Genomic DNA, 26,430 nt, shown 5'->3' with positions numbered 1-26,430 from the left:
CTTCAGGCGTTTGGAAATTGCTCCCAAGGATGAACCAGACCTGTGGAGGTCTACAATTTTTTTTCTTAGGTCTTGGCTGATTTCTTTTGTTTTTCCCATAATGTCAAGCAAAGAGGCACTGAGTTTGAAGGTAGGCCTTGAAATTCATCCACAGGTACACTTCCAATTGACTCTAATAATGTCAATTAGCCTATCAGAAGCTTCTAATGCCATGACATCATTTTATGGAATTTTCCAAGCTGTTTAAAGGCACAGTCAATTTACTGTATGTACATTTCGAACCCACTGGAATTGTCATACAGTGAATTATAAGTGAAATAATAAATCTGTCTGTAAACAATTGTTGGAAAAATTACTTGTGTCATGCACAAAGTAGATGTCCTAACTGACTTGCCAAAACTATAGTTTGTTAACAAGAAATTTGTGGAGTGGTTGAAAAACGAGTTTTAATGAATCCAACTTAAGTGTATGTAAACTACTTATTCAACTAGATCTTCTTATAATTCTTCTGAAGATGAGTGAATGTAAACTAAGTGTATGTAAACCTCCGACTTCCACTGTGTGTGTGTATGTATATATATATATATATCAGTGCCTTGCAAAAGTATTCACCCCCTTGGTGTTTTTCCTATTTTGTTGCATTACAACCTGTAATTTAAATTGATTTTTATTTGGATTTCATGTCCAAATAAAAAGCACCATTAAATCCATTATAAAAAATGGAAAGAATATGGCACAACCACAAACCGCCCACCAAAACACATGGACCAGGCAAAGAGAGCTGCAAAGCTCCACAGTGGAGATTGGAGGATCTGTCCATAAGACCACTTTAAGCCGTACACTCCACAGAGCTGGGCTTTATGGAAGAGTGGCCAGAAGAAAATAAGCAAACACGTTTGGTCTTCGTCAAAAGGCATGTGGGAGACTCCCCAAACATATGGAAGAAGGTACTTTGGGCAGCTTTTTGACCATCGAGGAAAACGCTATGTCTGGCACAAACCCAACACCTCTCATCTCCCTGAGAACACCATCTCCACAGTGAAGCATGGTGGCAGCATCATGCTGTGGGGATGTTTTTCATCGGCAGGAAATGGGAAACTGGTCAGAATTGATGGAATGATGGATGGCACTAAATACAGGGAAATTATTGAGGGGAAACCTGTTTCAGAGGTTCACCTTCTAGCAGGACAATGACCCTAAGCATACTGCTAAAGCAACACTCGAGTGGTTTAAGGGTAAACGTTTAAATATCTTGGAATGGCCTAGTCAAAGCCCAGACCTCAATCTAATTGAGAATCTTTAGCATGACTTAAAGATTGCTGTACACCAGCGCAACCCATCCAACTTGAAGGAGCTGGAGCAGTTTTGCCTTGAAGAATGGGCAGAAATCCCAGATTCTAGATGTGCGAAGCTAATAGAGACATACTCGAATAGACTTTACAGCTGCAAAAGTTGGCTCTACAAACTATTGACTTTGGGAGGGTGAATAGTTATGCACGCTGAAGTTTTCTGTTTTTTAGTCTTATTTCTTGTTTGTTTCACAAGAAAAAATATTTTGCATCTTCAAAGTGGTAGGCATGTTGTGTATCAATTACTTGTTCTCCCCACTGTACATACATACAATATGTGTGTGTATTTACAAAAATGATATATGAGGGATTGGAAATGATGCAGACAATTACATTTATGGAAGCTACAATCTATCTGCAATATTAAAGTTGATCTTCCCCCTAAATAAAGAAATATCATTTTACCCATTGGTAAAAATATGCAGTCTATCTACGCAGCCATGCTCTCTCTGTCTTTGTCTTTCTTCTCTTTCTTTCTCTCTTTTTGACTTGCGTGCTCTCTCTCTCTTTTTTCCCTTTCTCTTTCCCTCATACTTTTTCTCTCTCCATCCTTCCTTCCGTCCCTCTCTATCTGTCCATCTCTGTTTAGGTATGGATGGATGCGGGGACTCAGATCTTCTTCTCTTATGGCATCTGTCTGGGGAGCCTTACCGCCCTGGGCAGCTACAACAAATACAACAACGACTGCTATAAGTGAGCCTCATATATACACACACACACACACACACACACACACACACACACACACACACACAGTAGATGATAGAAACCAAATACACACAAAGTGGTAATAATTTTAATCAACTTAGCTCACCAAGACAAATAAAGCAAAGGGAGAATTTCACCTTTCAGTTTTCATCTCATGAATTGGCAGATTTATCCGTAGAACTTTTGCTTTCTTAAGGTACTCCCTGCCTTTGTTCCAAATGGCACCCAATTCCCTATGTAGTGCACTACTTTTGACCCGGGGAATAGGTAATAGGGATTCATTTAGGATGCATCCCCCAACTCCCAGTCCCCAGATATTTTACAAAAAGAATGCCAGGAATGACAGGGAAAACACTGACACCATACCCCACCTAGAACAAAATCCCACACTGTCTGTTTCCCACACTGACATGCAGGTCCTGGCAATTACAAACCCAGGGTCGTGTTCATTAGGGAACATAATGGAAACGTTTTAAAGCACTTTGCAACGGAAAAACACAAATGTGCGTTTCTTATTGGACAGGGCCAAGTAGTCCCTCCCTGTTTGTCTTTTTTGGTGGGGGGGGGGGTGCACAATAAACATGACCCAGGCTCCTTTTGTAGCTGGACAGCTCTTTGAAAGTTGAAGCTGGCGCCAGACCATAAAGATAATTGATTACTCTTTTGAACATGATCCCTTCTTTTTATGACACTGGAATGACTCATGTTTTGATTTGATTGATCGGTCTTGATTGATTGGGTTGATCAATTGAATGGGGCTGTATAGTATTGTTTGAAAGATTCATTTATTCAGATGTATTGACTGACGGACAGTCTTCTTGCCATTGTGCTTTTTAACATTGTCTCGTTAATCAATTTATCCATTTTATTTAGCAGATCAGATTTTTTGATTAACTGACGGATTGTGTTTCATTTATTTATTGATTTGTTTTATTGATTAATTGTTATTTTTTTAGTAGTTTGAAGTCAGTGATTGCTTGAGATTGTCTGTTCCCTATATTTACTCAGTGATTGATTGTGATTGTCTGTTCCCTATATTTACTCAGTGATTGATTGTGATTGTCTGTGTGGTTTGCCAGGGACTGTTTATCCCTGTGCCTGCTGAACAGTGGCACCAGCTTCCTGGCAGGCTTTGCCATCTTCTCTGTGCTAGGCTTCATGGCTCAGGAGCAGGGCGTGGACATTGCAGATGTGGCCCAGTCAGGTACATTATTGGGGGGGGGGGGGGGGATCTTGGGTCAATACGTATTCAACTCTTTTGTTGTGCAAGCTTAAGGAGTAAATATGTGCTTAACGAGTCACATAAGTTGCATGGACTCATTCTGTGTTCAATAATAGTGGTTAACATGATTTTTAATGACTGCCCCATCTCTGTACCACACACATACATTGTGTAAGGTCCCTCAATCGAGTAATGAATTTAAAGCACAGATTCAACCATAAAGACCAGGGAGGTTTTCCAATGCCTTGCAAAGAAGGGCATCGATTGGTAGATGTGTAAAAAAAAGTATGCTTGGGGTCATTGTCCATTTGGAAGACCCATTTACGACCAAGCTTTAACTTCCTGACTGATGTCTTGAGATGTTGCTTCAATATATCCACACAATTGTCCTTCCTCAATGAAGCCATCTATTTTGTGAAGTGCACCATTCTCTCCTGCAGCAAAGCACCCCCACAACACGATGCTGCCACCCCCACAACACGATGCTGCCACCCCCGTGCTTCACGGTTGGCATGGTGTTCTTCGGTTTGCAAGTCTCTCCCTTTTTCCTCCAAACATAACGATTATTAAGACCCATTATGGCCAAACAGTTCTATTTTTGTTTCATCAGACCATTGGACATTTTTCCAAAAAGTACGATCTTTGTCCCCATGTGCAATTGCAAATCGTAGTCTGGCTTTTTTTATGGCAGTTTTGGAGCAGTGGCTTCTTCCTTGCTGAGCGGCCTTTCAGGTTATGTTGATTTATAGGAGTCGTTTTGCTGTGGATATAGATACTTTCGTACCTGTTTTCCTCCAGCATCTTCACAAGGTCCTTGTCTTTACATATACTAAATAATGTGTGACATTTGTTTGATTTAGAATGGACCAGTATCATGCACCTGTATTGAACCAGATACATGTCACCTATGCACTTATATAGCGAATAGAGGATGCTTTTCCCCGTGGTTTATTTTTATGCCAGCCAGGTAGGCTATACTCCTGTTGTAAATATAAGCAATGAGCTTAATATTAGGAAAGTTGAGAAATAAATATATTAGGCCTAGCTGGTGGAGGCGATTTAATACGGTCACCTCAACATCCCTAGTTTTGATATGAGAATTGAAGATGGATCAACAACATTGTAGTTATCCTACAATACTAACCTAAATGACAGTGTGGATGAAGGAAGCCTGTACAGGATAACACATATTCCAAAGAATGCATCCTGTTTGCAACAAGGCACTTAAGTAATACTTCAAAAATTGTGGCAAAGAAATTTACTTTTTGTCCTGAATACAAAAGCGTTATGTTTGGGGAAAATTCAACACAACACATCACTGAGTTGATCACATTTCTTCAAATTTTCAAGCATGGTGGTGGCTGCATCATGTTATGGGTATGCATGTCATGGGCGAGGACTAAAGTTTTTTAGGATAAAAAAGAAATACAGGAGTACAGCTAAGTACAGGCAAAATCCTATAGGAAACCCTGTTTCTGTCTGCTTTCCAACAGACACTGGGAGATTTAATTCACATTTCAGCAGGAGAATAACCTAAATCACATCTTCACTGGAGTTGCTAACCAAGGTGACATTGAATGTTCCTGAGTGGCCGAGTTACAGTTTTGACTTAAATCGGCTTGAAAATATTTTGCAAGACTTGAAAGTCACTGTTTAGCGATGATCAACAACCAACTTGACAGAGCTTGAAGAATTTTAGAAAGAATAATAGGCAAATATTGTACAATCCAGGTGTGCAAAGCTCTTAGAGACTTACCCCAAAAGACTCACAGCTGTAATTGCTGCCAAAGGTGTTTATAACATGTATTGACTCAGGGGGTTGAATACTTATATTATCAAGATATAGTAGTGTTTTATTTTTTATAATTGTTTTACAAATGCTTTTTTAAATTCTTCCACTTTGACATTACAGAGTATTTTTGTGACAAAAAAATACAATTAAATCCATTTTAATCCCACTTTGTAACAGAACAAAATGTGGAAAAAGTCTATAAGTCTTGAATACTTTCTATATGTGTATGACTCGGTGTTGTATGGCTGTGTTTGATTGACTGTGTGTGTTTCTCTCCAGGCCCTGGGCTGGCCTTTATAGCTTACCCTCGGGCTGTAGCCATGATGCCTTTCCCTCAGCTCTGGGCTGTGTGCTTCTTCCTCATGATCATCATGCTGGGGCTGGACACACAGGTGTGTGTATGGCACACACACACACAAACACACAGGGGCTCTTCCACACATGCATCCAGGGTGTAACAAATAAGAATTACACTGTAACAAGCATCGTATCCACATGCACACACAGACAACACCCACACAGTATGCAACAGACAAGCATTGCAATGTAACAGCCATCTTACACACACTAACCTACCCTGTTCCCCTTCCACCCCCTGTCCAGTTTGTGAGCCTGGAGGCCCTGATGACCTCTGTGACTGACCTCTACCCTACGGTGATCCGGCGGGGTTATCGACGAGAGCTGCTGCTGCTGATGGTGTGTGTCGTCTGCTTCCTGGTTGGCCTGGTCATGGTCACCCCGGTGAGTCTGGTTGGATGGATGCATGGGTAGATGATTTCTTGGCTCCCCAGACTCCTTGCTCTGGCCAAGTGCTACCCCACGCCCTTGGAAGTTAGTTTCTTCTCTGGGAGTCTGAATCTTGAGTGCCTCCCCAACCCTTCACCAAATGTGAACACATTCAGGGCCGTCTGATTGGTCAAGAATCTGATGGGTTGGGCCACAGCCAAAGCACACGTGGGTAAAGCGGCAGTTTTGAAAATTAATCTTTGGCTTTGATACCCCGATTGGTTAGAGACGATCCAATCGCTGATTACTTTGTTTTATAAAGTGCCCCTTGTGCCCCTAAAGTCTGTAGCGAATGACAGAGCAGCAGAAGAAGTTAGTGTGAGTGGTCAGGCTAGATGGATGGATGGATGGTTGTCTGTTTTACTGGCCACATGACTGGTTGGTTAGCTTGGGTGGCTGTCTACGTGACTGGCTACATGGCTGGCTAGCTGACTGTCTGTCTGTCTCAGTCTGCTTGCCTGTCTGTCTACATGATTGGTTGTCTGTCTGTCTATTTGACCGAATGCCCGACTAGTTGACATATCCACCTACTGTTACACTCTGTTACAATTAGTACATTACCCAAATGTCTTCTCCCAATTAAATGATCTCCCTCTGTCTTTTCAATTGTGTAGATCTATGATGTGGTGATAAATCTGTGATGTCATGTTCTCTCAATCTCTTTGGATAGGGTGGTCTCTATGTGTTCCAGATCTATGACCACTACTCCTGTAGTGGGGCCAGTCTGCTGCTCCTGTCCATCTTCCAGTCGGTGGCCGTGGGCTGGGTTTACGGTGAGTCCAGAGGTTGTGCACAATTAAATACCTTATCACAACCTTAACACCATCTTTCAACCTAATGTAGACTTAACACTGTACACTGAACACATGTGTGCCTCGAAACACTGTTAGCCATAGCAAGATGTATAGATATCTCTCAATTGTGCAAATACGCACAAAGTGAGCTAACGGTGGTGTTGTTTAACTATGCACAAATCTTGTATGTCCTCTCACCGTACCTTTCACATTCCTATTCAGGTCAACACTATATGAATCTGGAGTAGTCTATTGCGGGTGTGAGCTGTAGTGTAGTGGAGACCGAGCCAGCGCCAGATCTATTCATGAGTCACTGTCTCCCCAGACCCTACATCTTCCCGCTGAATGTGTCGCCACACAGTCTCAGCCATGGGGCCCTGGGGAGCCCACAGTAGCTGCCTCGGATACTAACACACAAAAAGCATAGGCAAAGAAAAGCTCAGGCATGAATCTCCCTTAGATGATAACATGCTAGCGCTAAGTCAGTAACGCAGGAAAAACTCAGGTGATAGAAAAACCTGAGCATAAATCTTCTTAGAAACGCTAACATCCCAAAAAGTTCCAGACACAGAAAAGCTTGGGCATAGATCTGCCTCAAATGCTAACACGAAGTCTCTAACATAGACAAGCTCAGACACAGAAAAGCCAGAGTGAAAATCTGCAGAGTCTACAGTGGAACTGCAGAGGGATTTTGGGTGATCTACTTGAATTTGTTTCCATGTAAGTTGAGAGTGTAAGATAGGATTGTTGTTTTACGCTAAGAGCCCTAGCCAGAAGGTAGAGACACGGGCTGTAGATAGGAATGATGATGGGGATTGGAGCAGTCTGTGTGAGGTGGGAACCTCTCTGCTCTGGTGGATTCCTAAGGTGTGTGTGTAACCTCATACATGCTTGCCTACAGTGCATTTGGTAAGTATTCAGACCCCTTCACTATTTTTGTTACGTTAAAGCCTTATTCTAAAATGGATTCAACATTTTTTTTTCACATCGATCTCCACACAATACCACATAATGGCGAAGTAAAAACCGTTTTTTAGAACATTTTGCTAATGTATAAAACATGTTAAACTGAAATATTACATTTAAGTATTCAGACCCTTTACTCAGTACTTTGTTTGGCAGCGATTACAGCCTACAGCAATTACGCTACAAGCTTGGCACACCTGTATTTGGAGAGTTTCTCCCATTCTTCTCTGCAGATCCTCTCAAGCTCTGTCAGGTTGGATGGGGAGCGTGTCTGCACAGCTATTTTCAGGTCTTTTTATTGAATTTTTAGTTAACCTTTATTTAAGTAGGCAAGTCAGTTAAGAACAAATTCTTACATACAATGACAGCCTACCCCGGCCAAATCCTGAAGACGCTGGGCCCATTGTGCGGCACCCAATGGGTCTCCCAATCACGGCCGGATGTGAAACAGCCCAGGATCGAACCAGAGTCTGTAGTGACACCTCTAGCACTGAGATGCAGTACATTAGACCGCTGCGCCACTCGGGAGCCCGGTCTCTCCAGAGGTGTTCGATGGGGTTCAAGTCCGGGCTCTGGCTGGGCCCCTCAAGGACATTCAGAGACTTGTCCCGAAGCTTCTCCTGAGTTGTCTTGGCTGTGTGCTTAGGGTCGTTGTCCTGTTGGAAGGTGAACCTTCACCCCAGTCTGAGGTCCTGAGCGCTCTGGAACAGGTTTTCATCAAGGATCTCTGTCTACTTTGCTCTATTCATCTTCCCTTGATCCTGACTAGTCTTCCAGTCCCTGCCACTGAAAAACATCCCCACAGCATGATGCTGCCACCACCATGCTTCACCGTAGGGATGGCGCTAAGTTTCCTCCAGATGTGACGCTTGGCATTCAGGCCAAATCTTGGTTCTTCAGACCAGAGAATCTTGTTTCTCATGGTATGAGAGTTCTTTAGGTGCCTTTTGGCAAACTCTAAGCGGGCTGTCATGTGCCATTTACTGAGGAGTGGCTTCCGTCTGGCCATTCTACCATAAAGGCCTGATTGGTGGAGTGCTGCAGAGATGGTTGTCCTTCTGGAAGGTTCTCCCATCTCAACAGACTAACTCTGGAGCTCTGTCAGTGACCATTGGGTTGTTGGTCACCACCCTGACCAAAGCCCTTCTCCCCCTGATTGCTCAGTTTGGCCGGGCGGCCAGTTCTAGCAAGAGTCATGATGGTTCCAAGCTTTTTCCATTTAAGAATGATGGAGGCCACTGTGTTCTTGGGGACCTTCAATGCTACAGACATTTTTTGGTACCGTTCCCCAGATCTGTGCCTCGACACAATCCCGTCTCTGTGCTCTACGGACATTTCCTTCGACCTCATGGCTTGGTTTTTGCTCTGACATGCACTGTCAACTGTAGGACCTTATATAGACAGGTGTGTGCCATTCCCAAATCATGTCCAATCAATTGAATTTATCACAGGTGGACTCCAATCAAGTTGTAGAAACATCTCAAGGATGATCAATGGTAACAAGATGCACCTGAGCTCAATTTCAAGTCTCATAGCAAAGGATCTGAATAATTATGTAAATGTAGAAGCATTTCTAAAAACCTGTTTTCGCTTTGTCATTATTGTGTGTAGATTGATGAGAACAAAAAAGTGAATTTAAATCATTTTAGAATTAGGCTGTAACGTAACAAAATGTGGAAAAAGGGGAAGGGGTCTGAATACTGAATACTTTCCGAATGCACTTGGGAGAGTTGCGGTAGCCATGCTTTACTACTCTCTGAGCATCCCCGTGGAGATGGAATTTGTCCATGGTCGTTTAGACTTCGGTCAGGTCTCCAGTAGTTCCTCTATGGTCATTACGACCATGGGATTTAAAGGTGGTCTGTTCAGGACCTTAGACAATATCCTGTTCTATAGTTCTACCGTCTTATATGGGTCTCCGATTTAAGTGGTTTGGGGCCTCGAAGACCATTTTCTAGTTTTCAATTACTGGTCTTCAGATTGACCTGGTTTGGTCCTTACAATTCAGAACCATGGTTAAACCACTGTTGTGGTCAGAACCCAGCCTTGACCACAGAGCCATGTAATAACCCCTGACCCCTCGCCCTGTTCCTTAGGGCCTGACAGGTTCAATGACAACATTAAGCACATGATTGGCTACAGCCCGCTGCCCTTCTTCAAGCTGTGCTGGCGCTATCTGACGCCAGCCATGTGCACGGTGAGTGACCTTTAACCCTTGACCCCTGTGTGTGGGAAGAGCCCTGTGATCTTCATATATCCCAATTGTGTCTGCCATTATATCTATGTACACATTTGAGTAATTATGTGAATTATTTAGTTACCTTTTTTTGCAGAATCTAGTTAGGACTTTTCTCTGTACATGTCTTACCCTACAAAGGGATCAGACTGATACACTGGTTCAAGATGAATCCATTGGGTCCTACTCAGACAAGCAATGTGTGTGCAACTCTTTCTCTCTCTCTCACCAGGCGACGTTTTTGTTCTCCTTGGTGTGCTGGTCCCCTCTGTCCCTGGGCAAGGGCATAGTAGCCCCGGGGTGGGCCACAGCTCTGGGATGGCTCCTCACCCTCTCCTCTGTCTCCCTGCTGCCCCTCTGTGCACTTTACGCCCTTGCCACCACCCCCGGCAGCCTAACACAGGTCAGTCACACATTTTTACACCAACAGCCAACTACCACACTTGGCCCTACCATAACCCTGACTCCCACATTAACTGTTACTCTTACCCCTACCGTCCAACACTGCACTATGTGGACTGACTCCAACACTTAATTACCGCCATTTCCCCTGTGACTTACCCTCATGATTACACAAGACATTAGTTAGTGTGTCTTGAAAATAACTTGTACCTTCCCATCATGCTATAGTGAATAGGTTGGCCAGTAATTCCGTGCACAAGACTGTACTGAGCATATAAGACATACTGTACAGTGCATTAAGGCATAGGTTGTGTGTGACTAACATCTCGTCCATCTCTCCTGTTGACCCGTAGCGTTTCCGCCGGCTGTGTCGTCCTGCCCCCGACTCCAATTTGGCCATGGACCACCGGACCACCTCTCTCACCTTTGAACCCTGTCTGGCTCTCACCGCCGGAAATCCAATGAGCCAATCGCAGACGTGATCTAGGGACGTCCACCCTGGGTTTAGCCAATGATACGGTTTCTGCGCACCAATGGGACAGATCAGAATCGGGGGTCATGGGATGTTTCTGTGGAGATGGGAAGGCCTCTGCCCCTCTGTTGTGTTCTCACTGGTAAATGGAGACAGGATGGTGGTTGAAACTGTGATGGGCCTGGGATATGTGGACTGGACTTAGTGACATGCCCATGGGGGAGGGGGAAATTACCTCATCATAATTTCAGTCAGACTAGTCAATGGTTTCTGACTGGACTATTTTGATCAGAATGATTGGGTCTGAAATGGTACCCTATTCCCTCCCTATATAGTACACTATTACCTTTAACCAGGGCCGCTAGGGCTCTGGTCAAAAGTAGTGCACTATGTAGGAAATATGGTGCCATTTCAGTCTGTAATTGGCTGATTGGATTAACGCATTAAGTGAAACTGTTTACAGAAAATGAGAAATCTCATCTGGGATTGGAAGTAGTGAAGAAAATCAGACCGTAAAAGATATTTTTCTCCTTTTTGCTATTTATTGTGTTGAATAATGAATCGAGTAAAGTGAATGCAGTACCATGTTGAAAACATAAGTAATAATCAGAGAGACACTATACACTGAGTGTACGAAACGTTAGGAACACCTGCTCTCTACATGGCGCAGACTGACCAGGTGAATCCAGGTGAACGCTATGCTCCCTTATTGATGTCACTTGTTAAGTCATTGTACCTAAACTGTATGTGTAAACATGTATACGCAGGGCCCAGCTGTAAAAGAGACCTTGGTCTCAGTCTGTGTTCCTTGTTGAAATAAAGGTATACTAATAATAATGATAACAGTAAGTTCACGTCAATCAGTGTAGATGAAGGGGAGGAGACGGGTTGAAGAAGGATTTTTAAGCCTTGAGACAATTGAGACATGGATTGTGTATTTGTGCCATTCAGAAGGTGAGTGGGCAAGACCAAATATTTAAGTGCCTATGTACTGGGTAGGGTACTAGTTGGTGCCAGGCACACCGGTTTGAGTCTGTCAAGAACTGCAACGCTGCTGGGTTTTTCACGCTCAATAGTTTCTCGAGTGTATCAAGAATGGTCCACCACCCAAAGGACATCCAGCCGACTTGACACAACTATGGGAAGCATTTGAGTCAACATAGGCCAGCATCCATGTGCAATGCTTTTGACACCTTGTAGAGTTCATACCCTGGCGATTTTGACTGTTCTGAGGGCAAAAGGGGGTGCAACTCAATATTAGGAAGGTGTTTTGTACTCTCAGTGTATAGTAGGAACTCCGACATACGAACATGTCTGGACTGGAGGTCCTTCAGAACACTGAAATGTCCGTAACTTTGAAATTCACTTTAAAAACTCATCAAAACCTTTATCGAATATATTGATTAAATATATTTTTATATAAATGATTTGTTATAGAAAATATATACATATATATATTTATTGTTTTACATGTGTTTTCTAATCATTTATCTAGATACTGTAATAATATCTGATTTTGTTTTTAAGACCATGTAAACAACATTTACATTTGACAGAAGTTCCGTTTCATATTGCCCGTTCGGTTGACTGGTCAATCTGTAACTCTTGAGGCTCGTATCTTTGAGGTTCTACTTTATACAATCTAATGGCATGTTGTAAGGTTTTCAATCATGTGAAAATCCCTGTAACTATTTTCTTGTTCTACAGTATGTGACAACTGTGTCTAATCATGATCCAATGTGTTCAATTTTACTTCTCAAAGCTGCTGGAAATGTACACTGTCACTGGATACCTAGTCAGTTGTACAACTGAATGCATTCAAGTGCAATGTGTCTTCCGCATTTAACCCAACTTCTCTGAATCAGAGGTGCTGGAGGCTCAGGATATATGAAAGAAAATATAATTATATGTGTGTGTGTGTGAGCAAATTATGAAGTGTGTGTTGGAGTGTCGGTGAGTGTGTAGGGCCATCTGAGTTTGTATAGAGACTGCAAAAAAGGGTCAACTCAGTGTGTGTAATTATTTTGTTAGCTATTTAGCAGTGTTATGTCTTGGAGATAGAAGCTGTTCAGGAGACATGGTGTCAGATTTGATGCACCGGTTCCATTTGCCATGCGGAAGCAGAGAGAACCGTCTATGGCTTGGGTGGCTGGAGTCTTTAACGATTTCCCAGGCCTTCCGTTCACACCACCTGATATAGAGGTCCTGGATGGAGGAAGGGAGCAAGGGCCCCAGTGAGTCCTATATTGCTGGCGTAGGTACGTTACCTCTGTGACTTAGGTCCTAGGGGACACCCTGTACTTGTCACCTAACCCCCCCCCCCCCCCCTGGCTGCCACGGCAACGGATGACAGAAGAGAGAGCGCCTCTGAACAGGCACACCACACTTTAGAGCGAGAGATAGCGATGAAGGGATGGATGGAGGATGGATGAAGAGAGGGAGGGGCCTCTTTAGAAAGGATCAAAGCCAACTTGTCATCCATCACTCGAGAACAAATGTTGTGGGTTCTCGTTATTATGCTAACGTTCTTTATCGGATGCATTTCTATCCCAGCGGGCATTTAGTGGCCTGTTATGGGTGAGGGAGGGAGAGCATGTGAGTGAAAGAGCGTGTAATGCATCCCAAATGGCGCCCTATTCCCTACATAGTGCACTATATAGGGTATAGGGTGCCATTTGGGACACGGACCGAAAGTCCTTGAGATTCATTCTGGAACCATCCACCATCACTGAGCCAGTTGGTTGTGTAAAAGGTGCCGGTGTCAAATAGCTGTGTTAGATTCCCCCCACAGCGGATGATATATAGAACCGGGTTGTCCCTGCTCCACACGTGTCTGTGCACGCGTGGTTATGCACACGTTGTTTTGGTGATGAGTATTTTAGATACTATGGGACTCCTTTGCAGAACGTGCGATCTATCATTGTACTGTGTATGTGGAGATGAGGGGGTGGTTAGTTCAGGCCCATATGGTTCCCTGGCATACATCCTCTGTTTCAGAGGAACAGGATTAGAAATGATGCCGTGTGTGTGAGAGAGGGGGAATGAAAGACAGAAACGTATTGGAGGATGTGTTGGCAGATGCAGTTTGTCCCAAGCTCTACACCGTATAATTGTTTAGGTTGTCTGTAGCCCACCCACCTCCTTTTCCTCTTTCTATGCCATCTAGGCTACTCTTTCTATCCCTTTCCTACCCTCTCTCCCCTTTCTATATAGTTTTTTTTGTTGCCGTCATCACCAATTGCTTTATAAGTTGTTCTTTGTGTAGCAAATCGCATGATTTGGTGTAAGCAAACACAAAATTGACCGGCTGTAGCATTGACTGTCATTGGTTTACATGTAGATGTAAAAATTCACATTTATTCTGAATTCACCTCAGTGGTTTACAATGTATTTATACTTTTTTGTGTCTTTTTTTTGGTCAAATGTGTTGCTTGTGAAATTGACTGAAATATTGTAGTAATTTAGCAGACACTCTTATCCAGAGTGAGCAATTAGGGAAAGTACATTGCTCAAGGGCACATCGGCAGATTTTTCTCCTGCTCGGCTCTGGGATTCAAGCCAACAGCCTTTCGATGTTACTTGCCCAATGCTCTTAACCGCTAGAGTACCTGCCACAATCCAGGGTTTATACACATCATTGGGTCTGACACAAACCTCCGCTATCAGGGGAGGAGAAGGTTACGATTAACTCAGGAAATGCATTGTTCATAGAATTTGAAATTCATATATTTAAAAAAGTGACCTATTACCATGCATTTCTTTTTGTTTATCATCGAGAGGGGCATCATGAAACAATGGACCCTATAGTTTCCCCTGTAATGTGGCAGGTAGACGTTTATTGGTCTTGTCCTTGAGGCAGAACGGAGCGATTTCCGCTAGATGGGCCAGCTGCAAAGTCAAAATGTGTAAGAATTCATGAAAACAAACATTTTCTTTTTATTTAAGGTTAGGGTTATGCATTAGGGTTAGCAGTGTGGTTAAGGTTAGGTTTAAAATCAGATTTGATGACTTTGTGACTGTGCCAGCTAGTGACCACTCTGCAGAACTGCCTCCAGAACAAGATTCATGAGGAAGAAACGCTAACCTGCTGTAATGTGCGGGGCATTGGTTGTGTAGGTCATGCATGTGGAGCTGTGAGAGGTGGAGAGTCTTATGGTGGCAGTCAGCACATGGTGTTCTGTTTTGGCCATGCTAAGAAGTCCACCCTCTCTCTCTCACTCACTCACTCACTCACTAGGCCACAATATTACTAGATTAGTACGACAAGGGACATCTCAGGGTTTTAGAGGGGGAGGATGTGCGCTCGGTAGAGGAGAGTAGGGTTCACCCACACAAAATAATGCACATTTATCGATAACCTAATGTTTTAGCTAGGCAATTCTCAAGGGGACAAATGGGGACTTTGTGGGTTGGAAGGAGGGTGGTTGTGTGCGTGCATGTGTGTGGACGTGTTTAACTATACTTGTGGGGACCAGAAGTCCACACAAGAATAGTAAACAAACAATTTGACCAACGGGACATTTTGTTGGTCTCCACAAGCAGTGGTGTAAAGTACTTAAGTAGTACTTTAAAGTATTTTTACTTAAGTAGTTTTGGGGGGTATCTGTACTTTACTATTTCGATTTTTGCCAAATTATACTTTTACATTCCTAATGAAAATAATGAACTTTTTACTCCATACATTTTCCCTGAAACCCAAAAGTACTCGTTACATTTTGACAATTCAGACACTTATCAAGAGAACATCCCTGGTCATTCCTACTGCCTCTGATCTGACGGACTCACTAAACACAAATGCCACGTTTTGCAAATTATGTCTGAGTGTTGGAGTGTGCCCCCGGCAAAAATAGATGTCGTCTGGTTGTTTAATATAAGGAATTTACTTTTTTTTTACTTAAGTACATTGAAAACCAAAGACTTTTAGACTTTTACTCAAGTAGTATTTTACTGGATGACTTTCATTTTACTTGAGTCATTTTTTATTATTAAGGTATCTTTACTTTTACTCAAGTATGAGAAAAAATATGTATTTTTAATTATTGGGATAACATCTCTTTTTCAAGAGAGACCTGGTCCAATAGCAGCAGGGGGAACAAAGTTTCAGGAAAACCAACGTATATACACTAACACTACATTAAAACAAAACTATAGACCCACATACAGCACAACAATTACATATTACTTTTTTTTTTAAACACTGTCACGACTAAAAAACAGCTGTCCTAAAGACAATTACATATTATTTTTTTTAAAACACTGTCACGACTAAAAAACAGCTGTCCTAAAGACAATTACATATTATTTTTTTTAAAACACTGTCACGACTAAAAAACAGCTGTCCTAAAGACAATTACATATTATTTTTTTTAAAACACTGTCACGACTAAAAAACAGCTGTCCTAAAGACAATTACACTCTTCTATGATATTTACATTGATCAAGTGTTTAAACTCCAACAACGTGACTCGATCATCAAATTTGTAAATGTTCAGGAGAGAAATCCAGGACCATGGAGCTGAGTAACTAAAACTATTTCTACCATGATCTGTTCTAATTCTTGGGACTGTTAAAAACAAATGAAAATGGGACCATAATTTATATTTATTTACCGACCTGATTAAAAAAAGTGACATTTTACCCAATATGGCCTTATAAATCAGTCTATACCGATGTTTTATGCCTACCCAAGGTCAATGACGACCAGCCAACGGTGCTGTAAAGATCACAGTGATGTGTTGAACATTTTTGATTGGTAACGAACCTGAGGGCCTCGTGATATACTGAATCAAGTCCTCTCAGGGTAGTGGTTGAGGCTTGCATATACAGTTGAAGTCGGAAGTTTACATACACTTAGGTTGGACTCATTAAAACCTGTTTTTCAACCACTCCACAAATTTCTTGTTAACAAACTATAGTTTTGGCAAGTCGGTTATTACATCTACTTTGTGCATGTTTTCCAACAATTGTTTACAGACAGATTATTTCACTTATAATTCACTGTATCACAATTCCAGTGGGTCAGAAGGTTACATACACTAAGTTGACTGTGCCTTTAAACAGCTTGGAAAATTCCAGGAAATTATGTCATGGCTTTAGAAGCTTCTGACAAATGATGTCAATTAGCCTGAATCCATTGGAGGTGTATGTATTTCAAGACCTACCTTCAAACTCAGTGCCTCTTTGCTTGACATCATGGGAAAATCAAAAGAAATCAGCCAAGACCTCAGAAAAACAATTGTAGACCTCCACAAGTCTGGTTCATCCTTGGGAGCAATTTCCAAACGCCTGAAGGTACCACGTTCATCTATACAAACAAAAGTACGTAAGTATAAACACCATGGGACCACGCAGCCGTCATACCGCTCAGGAAGGAGACTCATTCTGTCTCCTAGAGATGAACGTACTTTGGTGCGAAAAGTGCAAATCAATCCCAGAACAGCAGCAAAGGACCCTGTGAAGATGCTGGAGGAAACCGGAACAGAAGTATCTATATCCACAGTCAAACGAGTCCTATATCAACATAACCTGAAAGTATAAAGGGTGCGTAATCGGTGGCAGGGAAGTCAGACGCAGGAGAGCAGAACCTGGTAATAGCCGGAGCAGTTAAATAGCAAAACCCACGGCTTAAAATAACAAGACATTTGGGTACCAAAACCCATCGCGCACCAGTCAACACGTGCCACTTAGGATAAACAATCCCACACAAAGACATTGGGGGAACATAGGGTTAAATACACAACAAATGATTGAGGAAATTGAAACCAGGTGTGAGGAAAAACAAGACAAAACACATGGAAAATGAAAAGTGGATCGATGATGGCTAGATGACCGGCGACACCGAGCGCCGCCAGAAAGGCTGCTCAGCAAGGAAGAAGCCATTGCTCCAAAACCACCATAAAAAAAGCCAGACTACGGTTTGCAACGGCACATGGGAACAAAGATCGCACTTTTTGGAGAAATGTCCTCTGATCTGATGAAACAAAAATAGAACTGTTTGGCCATAATGACCATCATTATGTTTGGAGGAAAAAGGGGGAGGCTTGCAAGCTGAAGAACACCATCACAACCGTGAAGCACAGGGGGTGCTTTGCTGCAGGAGGGACTGGTGCACTTCACAAAATAGATGGCACATGAGGAAGTAAAATTATGTGGATATATGGAAGCAACATCTGAAGACATCTGTCAGAAAGTTGAAGCTTGGTTGCAAATGGGTCTTCCAAATGGACAATAACCCCAAGCATACTTCAAAAGTTGTAGCAAAATGGCTTAAGGACAACAAGGTCAAGGTATTGGAGTGGCCATCACAAAGCCCTGACCTCAATCATATAGACAATTTGTGGGCAGAACTGAAAAAGCATGTGCGAGCAAGGAGGCCTACAAACCTGACTCAAACACACCAGCTCTGTCAGGAGGAATAGGCCACAATTTCCAGAACTTACTGTGGGAAGCTTGTGGAAGGCTAACCGAAACGTTTGACCCAAGTTAAACAATTTAAAGGCAATTCTACCAAATACTAATTGAGTGTATGTTAACTTCTGACCCACTGGGAATGTGATGAAGGAAATAAAACCTCAAATAAATAATTCGCTCTACTAATATTCTGACATTTCACATTCTTAAAATAAAGTGGTGATCCTAACTGACCTAAAACAGGGAATTTTTACTAGGATTAAATGTCAGGAATTGTGAAAAACTGAGTTTGAATGCATTCAGCTAAACTAAATGTCAGACTTAAACTGTATATATCATCACTAAAATATAAAACTGCCAGTAATGTACATCGTACCAGCTTCTTCCTGGTCTCCAGGGAAAAACAAGCCTTTTGCTGGTAATAAAAACCTATTCTCAGCTTGAGCTTCCTTATCAGGTTCTCCACATGAACAGTGAAGCTCAGCTTGTCATCAACCCACACACCCAAATATTTGTACACTTTGACTTGCTCTACAGCATGTCTAGCCAATGTAGCAATGACATTAGTAACATACCTGGCATTTGAAAATACCATGCATTTTATTTGACCTAAATTCAGAACCAGCTTCAAATCATACAGATTCTGTTGTATGATGTTAAATGCTCTGGGGATTTTCAAAAGCTAAAGATAAACTACTACCTCTTCAATAACGAACATTATCATCTGCATAAAAATGAACATCCACTGTTTCAATATGATCCCCAATGTTGTTGATAAACAAAATGAACAGCAGTGGGCCCAAAATAGGACCTTGCGGAAAAACTGAGCACAACTCTATGGACTTTTCAACCATCCGCCATTACACATTGTGTTCGGTTTAATAGGTCATTTATAAACCAATCTAGAGCATGACAAGTAATTCCACCACATTTTAACCTTTGTAGCAACACAGCGTGGTCCACGGTGTCAAATGCCTTTGACAAATCAATAAAGACAGACACATTTAAAACATTCAATGTTTCTGAAACAGTGCTGTGGCCAGACCTAAAGCCTGATTGCATTCCATTTAAGATGTTGTTTTCGTGGAGGTAGGCCTTCAACTGCGAACCAACTAAGGACTCCAGTACCTTTTGATAGTACAGACAATTTTGATATGGGACAATAGTTGTCGAGTAGCGAAGGATCTCCACTTTTCAGGAGAGGCAGTACAAAAGCAGATTTCAATAAATTGGGGGATTTCCTTAACGTCAAGCGTAAGGTTAAAAATGCATGTCAAGGGGGAGCAATGATGTCTGCAACTAGGTGTAGAAAGCAGGGGTCTAGTTCATCAGGGCCAGGAGATTTCTTTCAGGGCTTTATGCACTTCTGAAACAGAGAAGGTTGAAAAGGAGAACCTAGCGAAGGAGTGCACAGGGGTGTCAGGTAAATTCCTAGGGGGGTTCATTTATACCTTTGACCTTTTCAAATAATCTTCCTGCAGGCAGGGTAGCCTAGTGGTTAGAGCGTTGGACTAGTAACCGGAAGGTTGCAAGTTCAAACCCCCGAGCTGACACGGTACAAATCTGTCGTTCTGCCCCTGAACAGTTGTACTTCCGGCGCCGACTGAGATGGCCGCCTCGCTTCGCGTTCCTAGGAAACTATGCAGTTTTTTTACGTGTTATTTCTTACATTAGTACCCCAGGTCATCTTAGGTTTCATTACATACAGTCGAGAAGAACTACTGAATATAAGATCAGCGCCAACTCACCATCAGTACGACCAAGAATATGTTTTCCGCGACGCGGATCCGGTGTTCTGCCTTACAAACCGGACAACGGAATGGATCGCATGCAGCGACCCAAGGAAACGACTCCGAAAAAGAGGGAAACGAGGCGGTGTTCTGGTCAGACTCCGAAAAAGGGCACATCGCGCACCACTCCCCAGCATTCTTCTTGCCAATGTCCAGTCTCTTGACAACAAGGTTGACGAAATCCGAGCAAGGGTAGCATTCCAGAGGGACATCAGAGACTGCAACGTTCTCTGCTTCACAGAAACATGGCTTACTGGGAAGACGCTATCCGAGGTGGTGCAGTCAACGGGTTTCTCCACGCATCGCGCCGACAGAAACAAACATCTTTCTGGTAAGAAGAGTGGCGGGGGCGTATGCCTCATGACTAACGAGACATGGTGTGATGAAGGAAACATACAGGAACTCAAATCCTTCTGTTCACCTGATTTAGAATTCCTCACAATCAAATGTAGACCGCATTATCTTCCAAGAGAATTCTCCTCGATTATAATCACAGCCGTATATATCCCCCCCCAAGCAGACACATCGATGGCTCTGAACGAACTTTATTTAACTCTTTGCAAACTGGAAACCATTTATCCGGAGGCTGCATTCATTGTAGCTGGGGATTTTAACAAAGCTAATCTGAAAACAAGACTCCCTAAATTTTACCAGCATATCGATTGCGCAACCAGGGGTGGTAAAACCTTGGATCATTGTTACTCTAACTTCCGCGACGCATATAAGGCCCTGCCCCGCCCCCCTTTCGGAAAAGCTGACCACGACTCCATTTTGCTGATCCCTGCCTACAGGCAGAAACTAAAACAAGAGGCTCCCACGCTGAGGTCTGTCCAACGCTGGTCAGACCAAGCTGACTCCACACTCCAAGACTGCTTCCATCACGTGGACTGGGACATGTTTCGTATTGCGTCAGATGGAAATATTGACGAATACGCTGATTCGGTGTGCGAGTTCATTAGAACGTGCGTCGAAGATGTCGTTCCCATAGCAACGATAAAAACATTCCCAAACCAGAAACCGTGGATTGATGGCAGCATTCGCGTGAAACTGAAAGCGCGAACCACTGCTTTTAATCAGGGCAAGGTGTCTGGTAATATGTCCGAATATAAACAATGCATCTATTCCCTCCGCAAGGCTATTAAACAAGCTAAGCGTCAGTACAGAGACCAAGTGGAATCTCAATTCAATGGCTCAGACACAAGAGGCATGTGTCAGGGTCTACAGTCAATCACGGACTACAAGAAGAAACTCAGCCCAGTCACGGACCAGGATGTCTTGCTCCCAGGCAGACTAAATCACTTTTTTGCCCGCTTTGAGGACAATACAGTGCCACTGACACGGCCTGCAACGAAAACATGCGGTCTCTCCTTCACTGCAGCCGAGGTGAGTAAGACATTTAAACGTGTTAACCCTCGCAAGGCTGCAGGCCCAGACGGCATCCCCAGCCGCGCCCTCAGAGCATGCGCAGACCAGCTGGCCGGTGTGTTTACGGACATATTCAATCAATCCCTATACCAGTCTGCTGTTCCCACATGCTTCAAGAGGGCCACCATTGTTCCTGTTCCCAAGAAAGCTAAGGTAACTGAGCTAAACGACTACCGCCCCGTAGCACTCACTTCCGTCATCATGAAGTGCTTTGAGAGACTAGTCAAGGACCATATCACCTCCACCCTACCTGACACCCTAGACCCACTCCAATTTGCTTACCGCCCAAATAGGTCCACAGACGATGCAATCTCAACCACACTGCACACTGCCCTAACCCACCTGGACAAGAGGAATACCTATGTGAGAATGCTGTTCATCGACTACAGCTCGGCATTCAATACCATAGTACCCTCCAAGCTCGTCATCAAGCTCGAGACCCTGGGTCTCGACCCCGCCCTGTGCAACTGGGTACTGGACTTCCTGACGGGCCGCCCACAGGTGGTGAGGGTAGGCAACAACATCTCCTCCCCGCTGATCCTCAACACGGGGGCCCCACAAGGGTGCGTTCTGAGCCCTCTCCTGTACTCCCTGTTCACCCACGACTGCGTGGCCATGCACGCCTCCAACTCAATCATCAAGTTTGCGGACGACACAACAGTGGTAGGCTTGATTACCAACAACGACGAGACGGCCTACAGGGAGGAGGTGAGGGCCCTCGGAGTGTGGTGTCAGGAAAATAACCTCACACTCAACGTCAACAAAACTAAGGAGATGATTGTGGACTTCAGGAAACAGCAGAGGGAACACCCCCTATCCACATCGATGGATCAGTAGTGGAGAGGGTAGCAAGTTTTAAGTTCCTCGGCATACACATCACAGACAAACTGAATTGGTCCACTCACACTGACAGCGTCGTGAAGAAGGCGCAGCAGCGCCTCTTCAACCTCAGGAGGCTGAAGAAATTCGGCTTGTCACCAAAAGCACTCACAAACTTCTACAGATGCACAATCGAGAGCATCCTGGCGGGCTGTATCACCGCCTGGTACGGCAACTGCTCCGCCCTCAACCGTAAGGCTCTCCAGAGGGTAGTGAGGTCTGCACAACGCATCACCGGGGGCAAACTACCTGCCCTCCAGGACACCTACACCACCCGATGTTACAGGAAGGCCATAAAGATCATCAAGGACATCAACCACCCGAACCACTGCCTGTTCACCCCGCTATCATCCAGAAGGCGAGGTCAGTACAGGTGCATCAAAGCTGGGACCGAGAGACTGAAAAACAGCTTCTATCTCAAGGCCATCAGACTGTTAAACAGCAATCACTAACATTGAGTGGCTGCTGCCAACACACTGTCATTGACACTGACCCAACTCCAGCCACTTTAATAATGGGAAATTATGTAAATATATCACTAGCCACTTTAAACAATGCTACCTTATATAATGTTACTTACCCTACATTATTCATCTCATATGCATATGTATATACTGTACTCTAGATCATCGACTGCATTCTTATGTCACTAGCCACTTTAACTATGCCACTTTGTTTACTTTGTCTACATACTCATCTCATATGTATATACTGTACTCGATACCATCTACTGTATGCTGCTCTGTACCATCACTCATTCATATATCCTTATGTACATATTCCTTATCCCCTTACACTGTGTATAAGACAGTAGTTTTGGAATTGTTAGTTAGATTACTTGTTGGTTATCACTGCATTGTCGGAACTAGAAGCACAAGCATTTCGCTACACTCGCATTAACATCTGCTAACCATGTGTATGTGACAAATAAAATTTGATTTGATTTGATTTGAACCCTCTGTTCCTAGGCCGTCATTGAAAATAAGAATTTGTTCTTAACTAACTTGCCTAGTTAAATAACGGTAAAATAAAAATCTAAAATGCCGACTTAAGGCTTTCAGAATGGAGATTCTCTCAGTTACAATCTGTGTGTCGACCAGCAATTGTTTGGGAAGCTGTGTATCTTTTTTTGCACTCCAAACCTTTCACTACTTGACAAAATTTGGAAGGATTATTTAAATTAGCCGAAGTAGATTTCAATTTTCAGATCATAGCCACACCCATATTTCAAAGACGTTTAAAAGCCATTCCAATCATCCGCCGAACCAGACCCTATTGAACCAGCACTTTTTCCACCAATGCCCACAAGGTCAAATGCTATTTCTAGGGGGTTTGGGGTTAAGGTTAGAATGAATGTTAACGTTAGAATTAGGTTTAGTGTTAGGAACTAGGGTTAGGAGCTAGGGTTATGATTAGGGTTAAGGTTAGGGTTAAGTTTAAGGTTAGGAGTAAGGGGAAAATAGGATTTTGAATGGGACTGAATTGTGTGTCCCCACAAGGTTAGTTGTACAACACTGTGTGTGCGTGTGTGTGTATGGGTGCATGTGTATATGGGTGCGTGCTTGCGTGGGTGATTACAGCAAAACAGAAGGAAGTTTCCATATCTCCCTCCCTCTCTGTGTATTTTGATGGTTCCTATGGGAAAACACTGTTCTGTGACTCAGCCACCAGTAAACTAGCAAATAAACACAGTGCTGGAGACGCATGAAGAGTCACACTTCCCCTCTGAGAGTTTGGCCCTAGACTGCTGTATGCCTCAGCTCTCTCCAAACACACAGGCATGACACCGCTGGCACACACACACTTCCCTGAAGACACAATCAATTGCCAAGACACACACTGACAGTCCCAAAACAGTCCCTCCTCACAGACCTGGGACTGAACTCCTCCCTATGCAACTGGGTCCTAGACTTCATGAAGGGCCGCTCCCAGATGGTGAAGGTAAGCAACATATTCTCTTTAACCTTTCCTTACCTGTCAGGCCTAGACCCACTTCAATTCGCTTACCGCACCAATAGGTCCACAGACGATACAATCGCCATTACACTGCCCTATCCCATCTGGACAAGAGGAATACCTATGTAAGAATGCAGTTTATTGACTATAGCTCAGCATTCAACACCATAGTACCCTCCAAGCTCATCATTAAGCTCGAGGCCCTGGGTCTGAACCCCGCCCTGTGCAACTGGGTCCTGGACTCCCTGACGTGTCGCCCCCAGATGGTGAAGGTAGGAAACAACACCTCCACTTCGCTGATCCTCAACACTTTGGCCCACAAGGGTGTGTGCTCAGCCCCCTCCTGTTCTCCCTGTTCACCCATGACTGTGTGGTCAAGCACGCCTCCAACTCAATCATTAAGTTTGCAGATGACACAACAGCAGTAGGCTTGATTACCAACATCGACGAGACAGCCTACAGAGAGGAGGTGAGGGCTCAGGGGGTGTGGTGCCAGGAAAATAACCTCTGACTCAACGTCAACAAAACAAAGGCGATGATCGTGGACTTCAGGAAACAGCAGAGGGAGCACCCTCCGATCCACATCATCGGGACAGCAGTGGAGAAGGTGGAAAGTTTTAAGTCCCTCAGTGTACACATTACTGACAAACTGAAATGTTCCACCAACACAGACAGTGTGGTGAAGAAGGCACAACAGCGCGTCTTCAACCTCAGGAGGCTGAAGAAATGTGGCTTATTACATAAAACCCTCACAAACTTTTACAGATGCACAATTGAGAGCATCCTGTTGTATCACCACCTGGTACGGCCTTCCTGTGACATCTGGTGCTGTAGGTGTCCTTGAGGGCAGGTAGTTTGCCCCCGGTGATGCGTTATGCAGACTGCACCACCCTCTGGAGAGCCCTGCGGTTGTGGGCGGTGCAGTCTGCATAACGCATCACCGGGGGCAAACTACCTGCCCTCCAGGACACCTACAGCACCAGATGTCACAGGAAGGCCATAAAGATCATCAAGGACCACAACCACCTGAGCCACTGCCTGGTCTCACCGTTATCATACAGAAGGTGAGGTAAGTACAGGTGAGTCAAAGATGGGACCAAGAGACTAAAAAACAGCTTCTCAAGGCCATCAGACTGTTAAAACAGTCATCACTAGCACAGAGAGACTGCTGTCTATATACACAGACTTGTATATACTGTATTCTATACTCTTCTACTATATTTTAGTCTATGCCGCTCTAACATTGTTCGTCCATATATTTAGATATTCTTAAATCCATTCCTTTACTTAGATTTGTGTGTATAGGGTATATGTTGTGAAATTGCTAGATATTACATGTTAGATATTGCTGCACTGTCGGAACTAGAAGCACAAGCATTTCGCTACACCCGCAATAACATCTGCTAAACACGTGTATGTGACCAATACAATTTGATTTGATTTTGACTCTGATTCTCAACAAGGGTGCCCCACAAGAGTGCATCTTCAGTCCCCTCCTGTACTCCCTGTATACCCACGACTGCGTGGCCTCACACAGTTCCCACTCCATTATCAAGTTCGCCGACGACACGAGAGTAGTAGGCCTGATTAACAAAAAAACGACGAGATGTCCTACAGGGAGGAGGTAGGCATTTTGATGGCGTGGTGCCAGGTAAACCACCTCTCCCTCAACATCCAGTAAAACAAAGGAACTGATTGTGGACTTCAGGAAGGAACCAAGCTGGCCACGCCCCCCCCCCCCATCCTCATCAACGGGGCTGCCGTGGAGGCGGTCAAAAACATCAAGTTCCTCAGTGTACACATCTCGGAGGAGTGGAAATGGTCAAGCCACATGGACACCGTGGTGAAGAAGACACGACAGCGACTATTCAACGTCAGGATGCTGAAGGAATTCCTCCCGCACACAAAGAGAAAGACGTGTCCTCAGCACTGTGAATACAGGACACACCACACACGCTTTTTGAGACAGTTGAACTGTGAGAACTTCTATTCTGAAAATGCCATCAATTATCCATCTCTACAGTTGTACAATTAAGACTTCAGACACTCTCCAGCCCACTGTTACAGTTGCTCCTTCAATTATTAAGAGCCACACTTAGGAAGTTTAAAAATAACAGACAAGTGTTAAATACACTCATTCGAATGCTGAGCTAAAGAGTGCTGTTTTCTATTTGGCCTACTGTAAAAAATAAATGTAACCTTTTATTTAACTATAACAAGAGCGGAAGCTTATGAGTTGTGGT

The 26,430-nt window shown here is 43.6% G+C and overlaps 1 protein-coding gene across 7 annotated transcripts in view; it reads left to right on the top strand.

Moving 5' to 3' along the window:
- LOC115134496 (sodium- and chloride-dependent GABA transporter 2-like) overlaps positions 1-14,117 on the top strand; it is a 127,905-nt gene extending 113,788 nt beyond the window's left edge. For all 7 annotated transcript variants that reach the window (XM_065026055.1, XM_029668539.2, XM_029668557.2 and 4 more), the window contains 8 exons: positions 1,939-2,042; positions 3,137-3,261; positions 5,351-5,463; positions 5,675-5,812; positions 6,528-6,630; positions 9,714-9,814; positions 10,086-10,256; positions 10,609-14,117. In XM_065026055.1, the coding sequence (XP_064882127.1) occupies positions 1,939-2,042; positions 3,137-3,261; positions 5,351-5,463; positions 5,675-5,812; positions 6,528-6,630; positions 9,714-9,814; positions 10,086-10,256; positions 10,609-10,737 (984 nt within the window). In that variant the 3' untranslated portion in view covers positions 10,738-14,117. The remainder of the gene's footprint in view (positions 1-1,938; positions 2,043-3,136; positions 3,262-5,350; positions 5,464-5,674; positions 5,813-6,527; positions 6,631-9,713; positions 9,815-10,085; positions 10,257-10,608) is intronic.
- The last annotated feature ends 12,313 nt before the right edge of the window (positions 14,118-26,430 follow it).

The sequence above is a fragment of the Oncorhynchus nerka genome, linkage group LG2 (assembly GCF_034236695.1).
Source record: "Oncorhynchus nerka isolate Pitt River linkage group LG2, Oner_Uvic_2.0, whole genome shotgun sequence".
NCBI classification, from domain to species: Eukaryota; Metazoa; Chordata; class Actinopteri; order Salmoniformes; family Salmonidae; genus Oncorhynchus; species Oncorhynchus nerka.
This window is presented reverse-complemented; position numbering and strand designations above follow the sequence as displayed.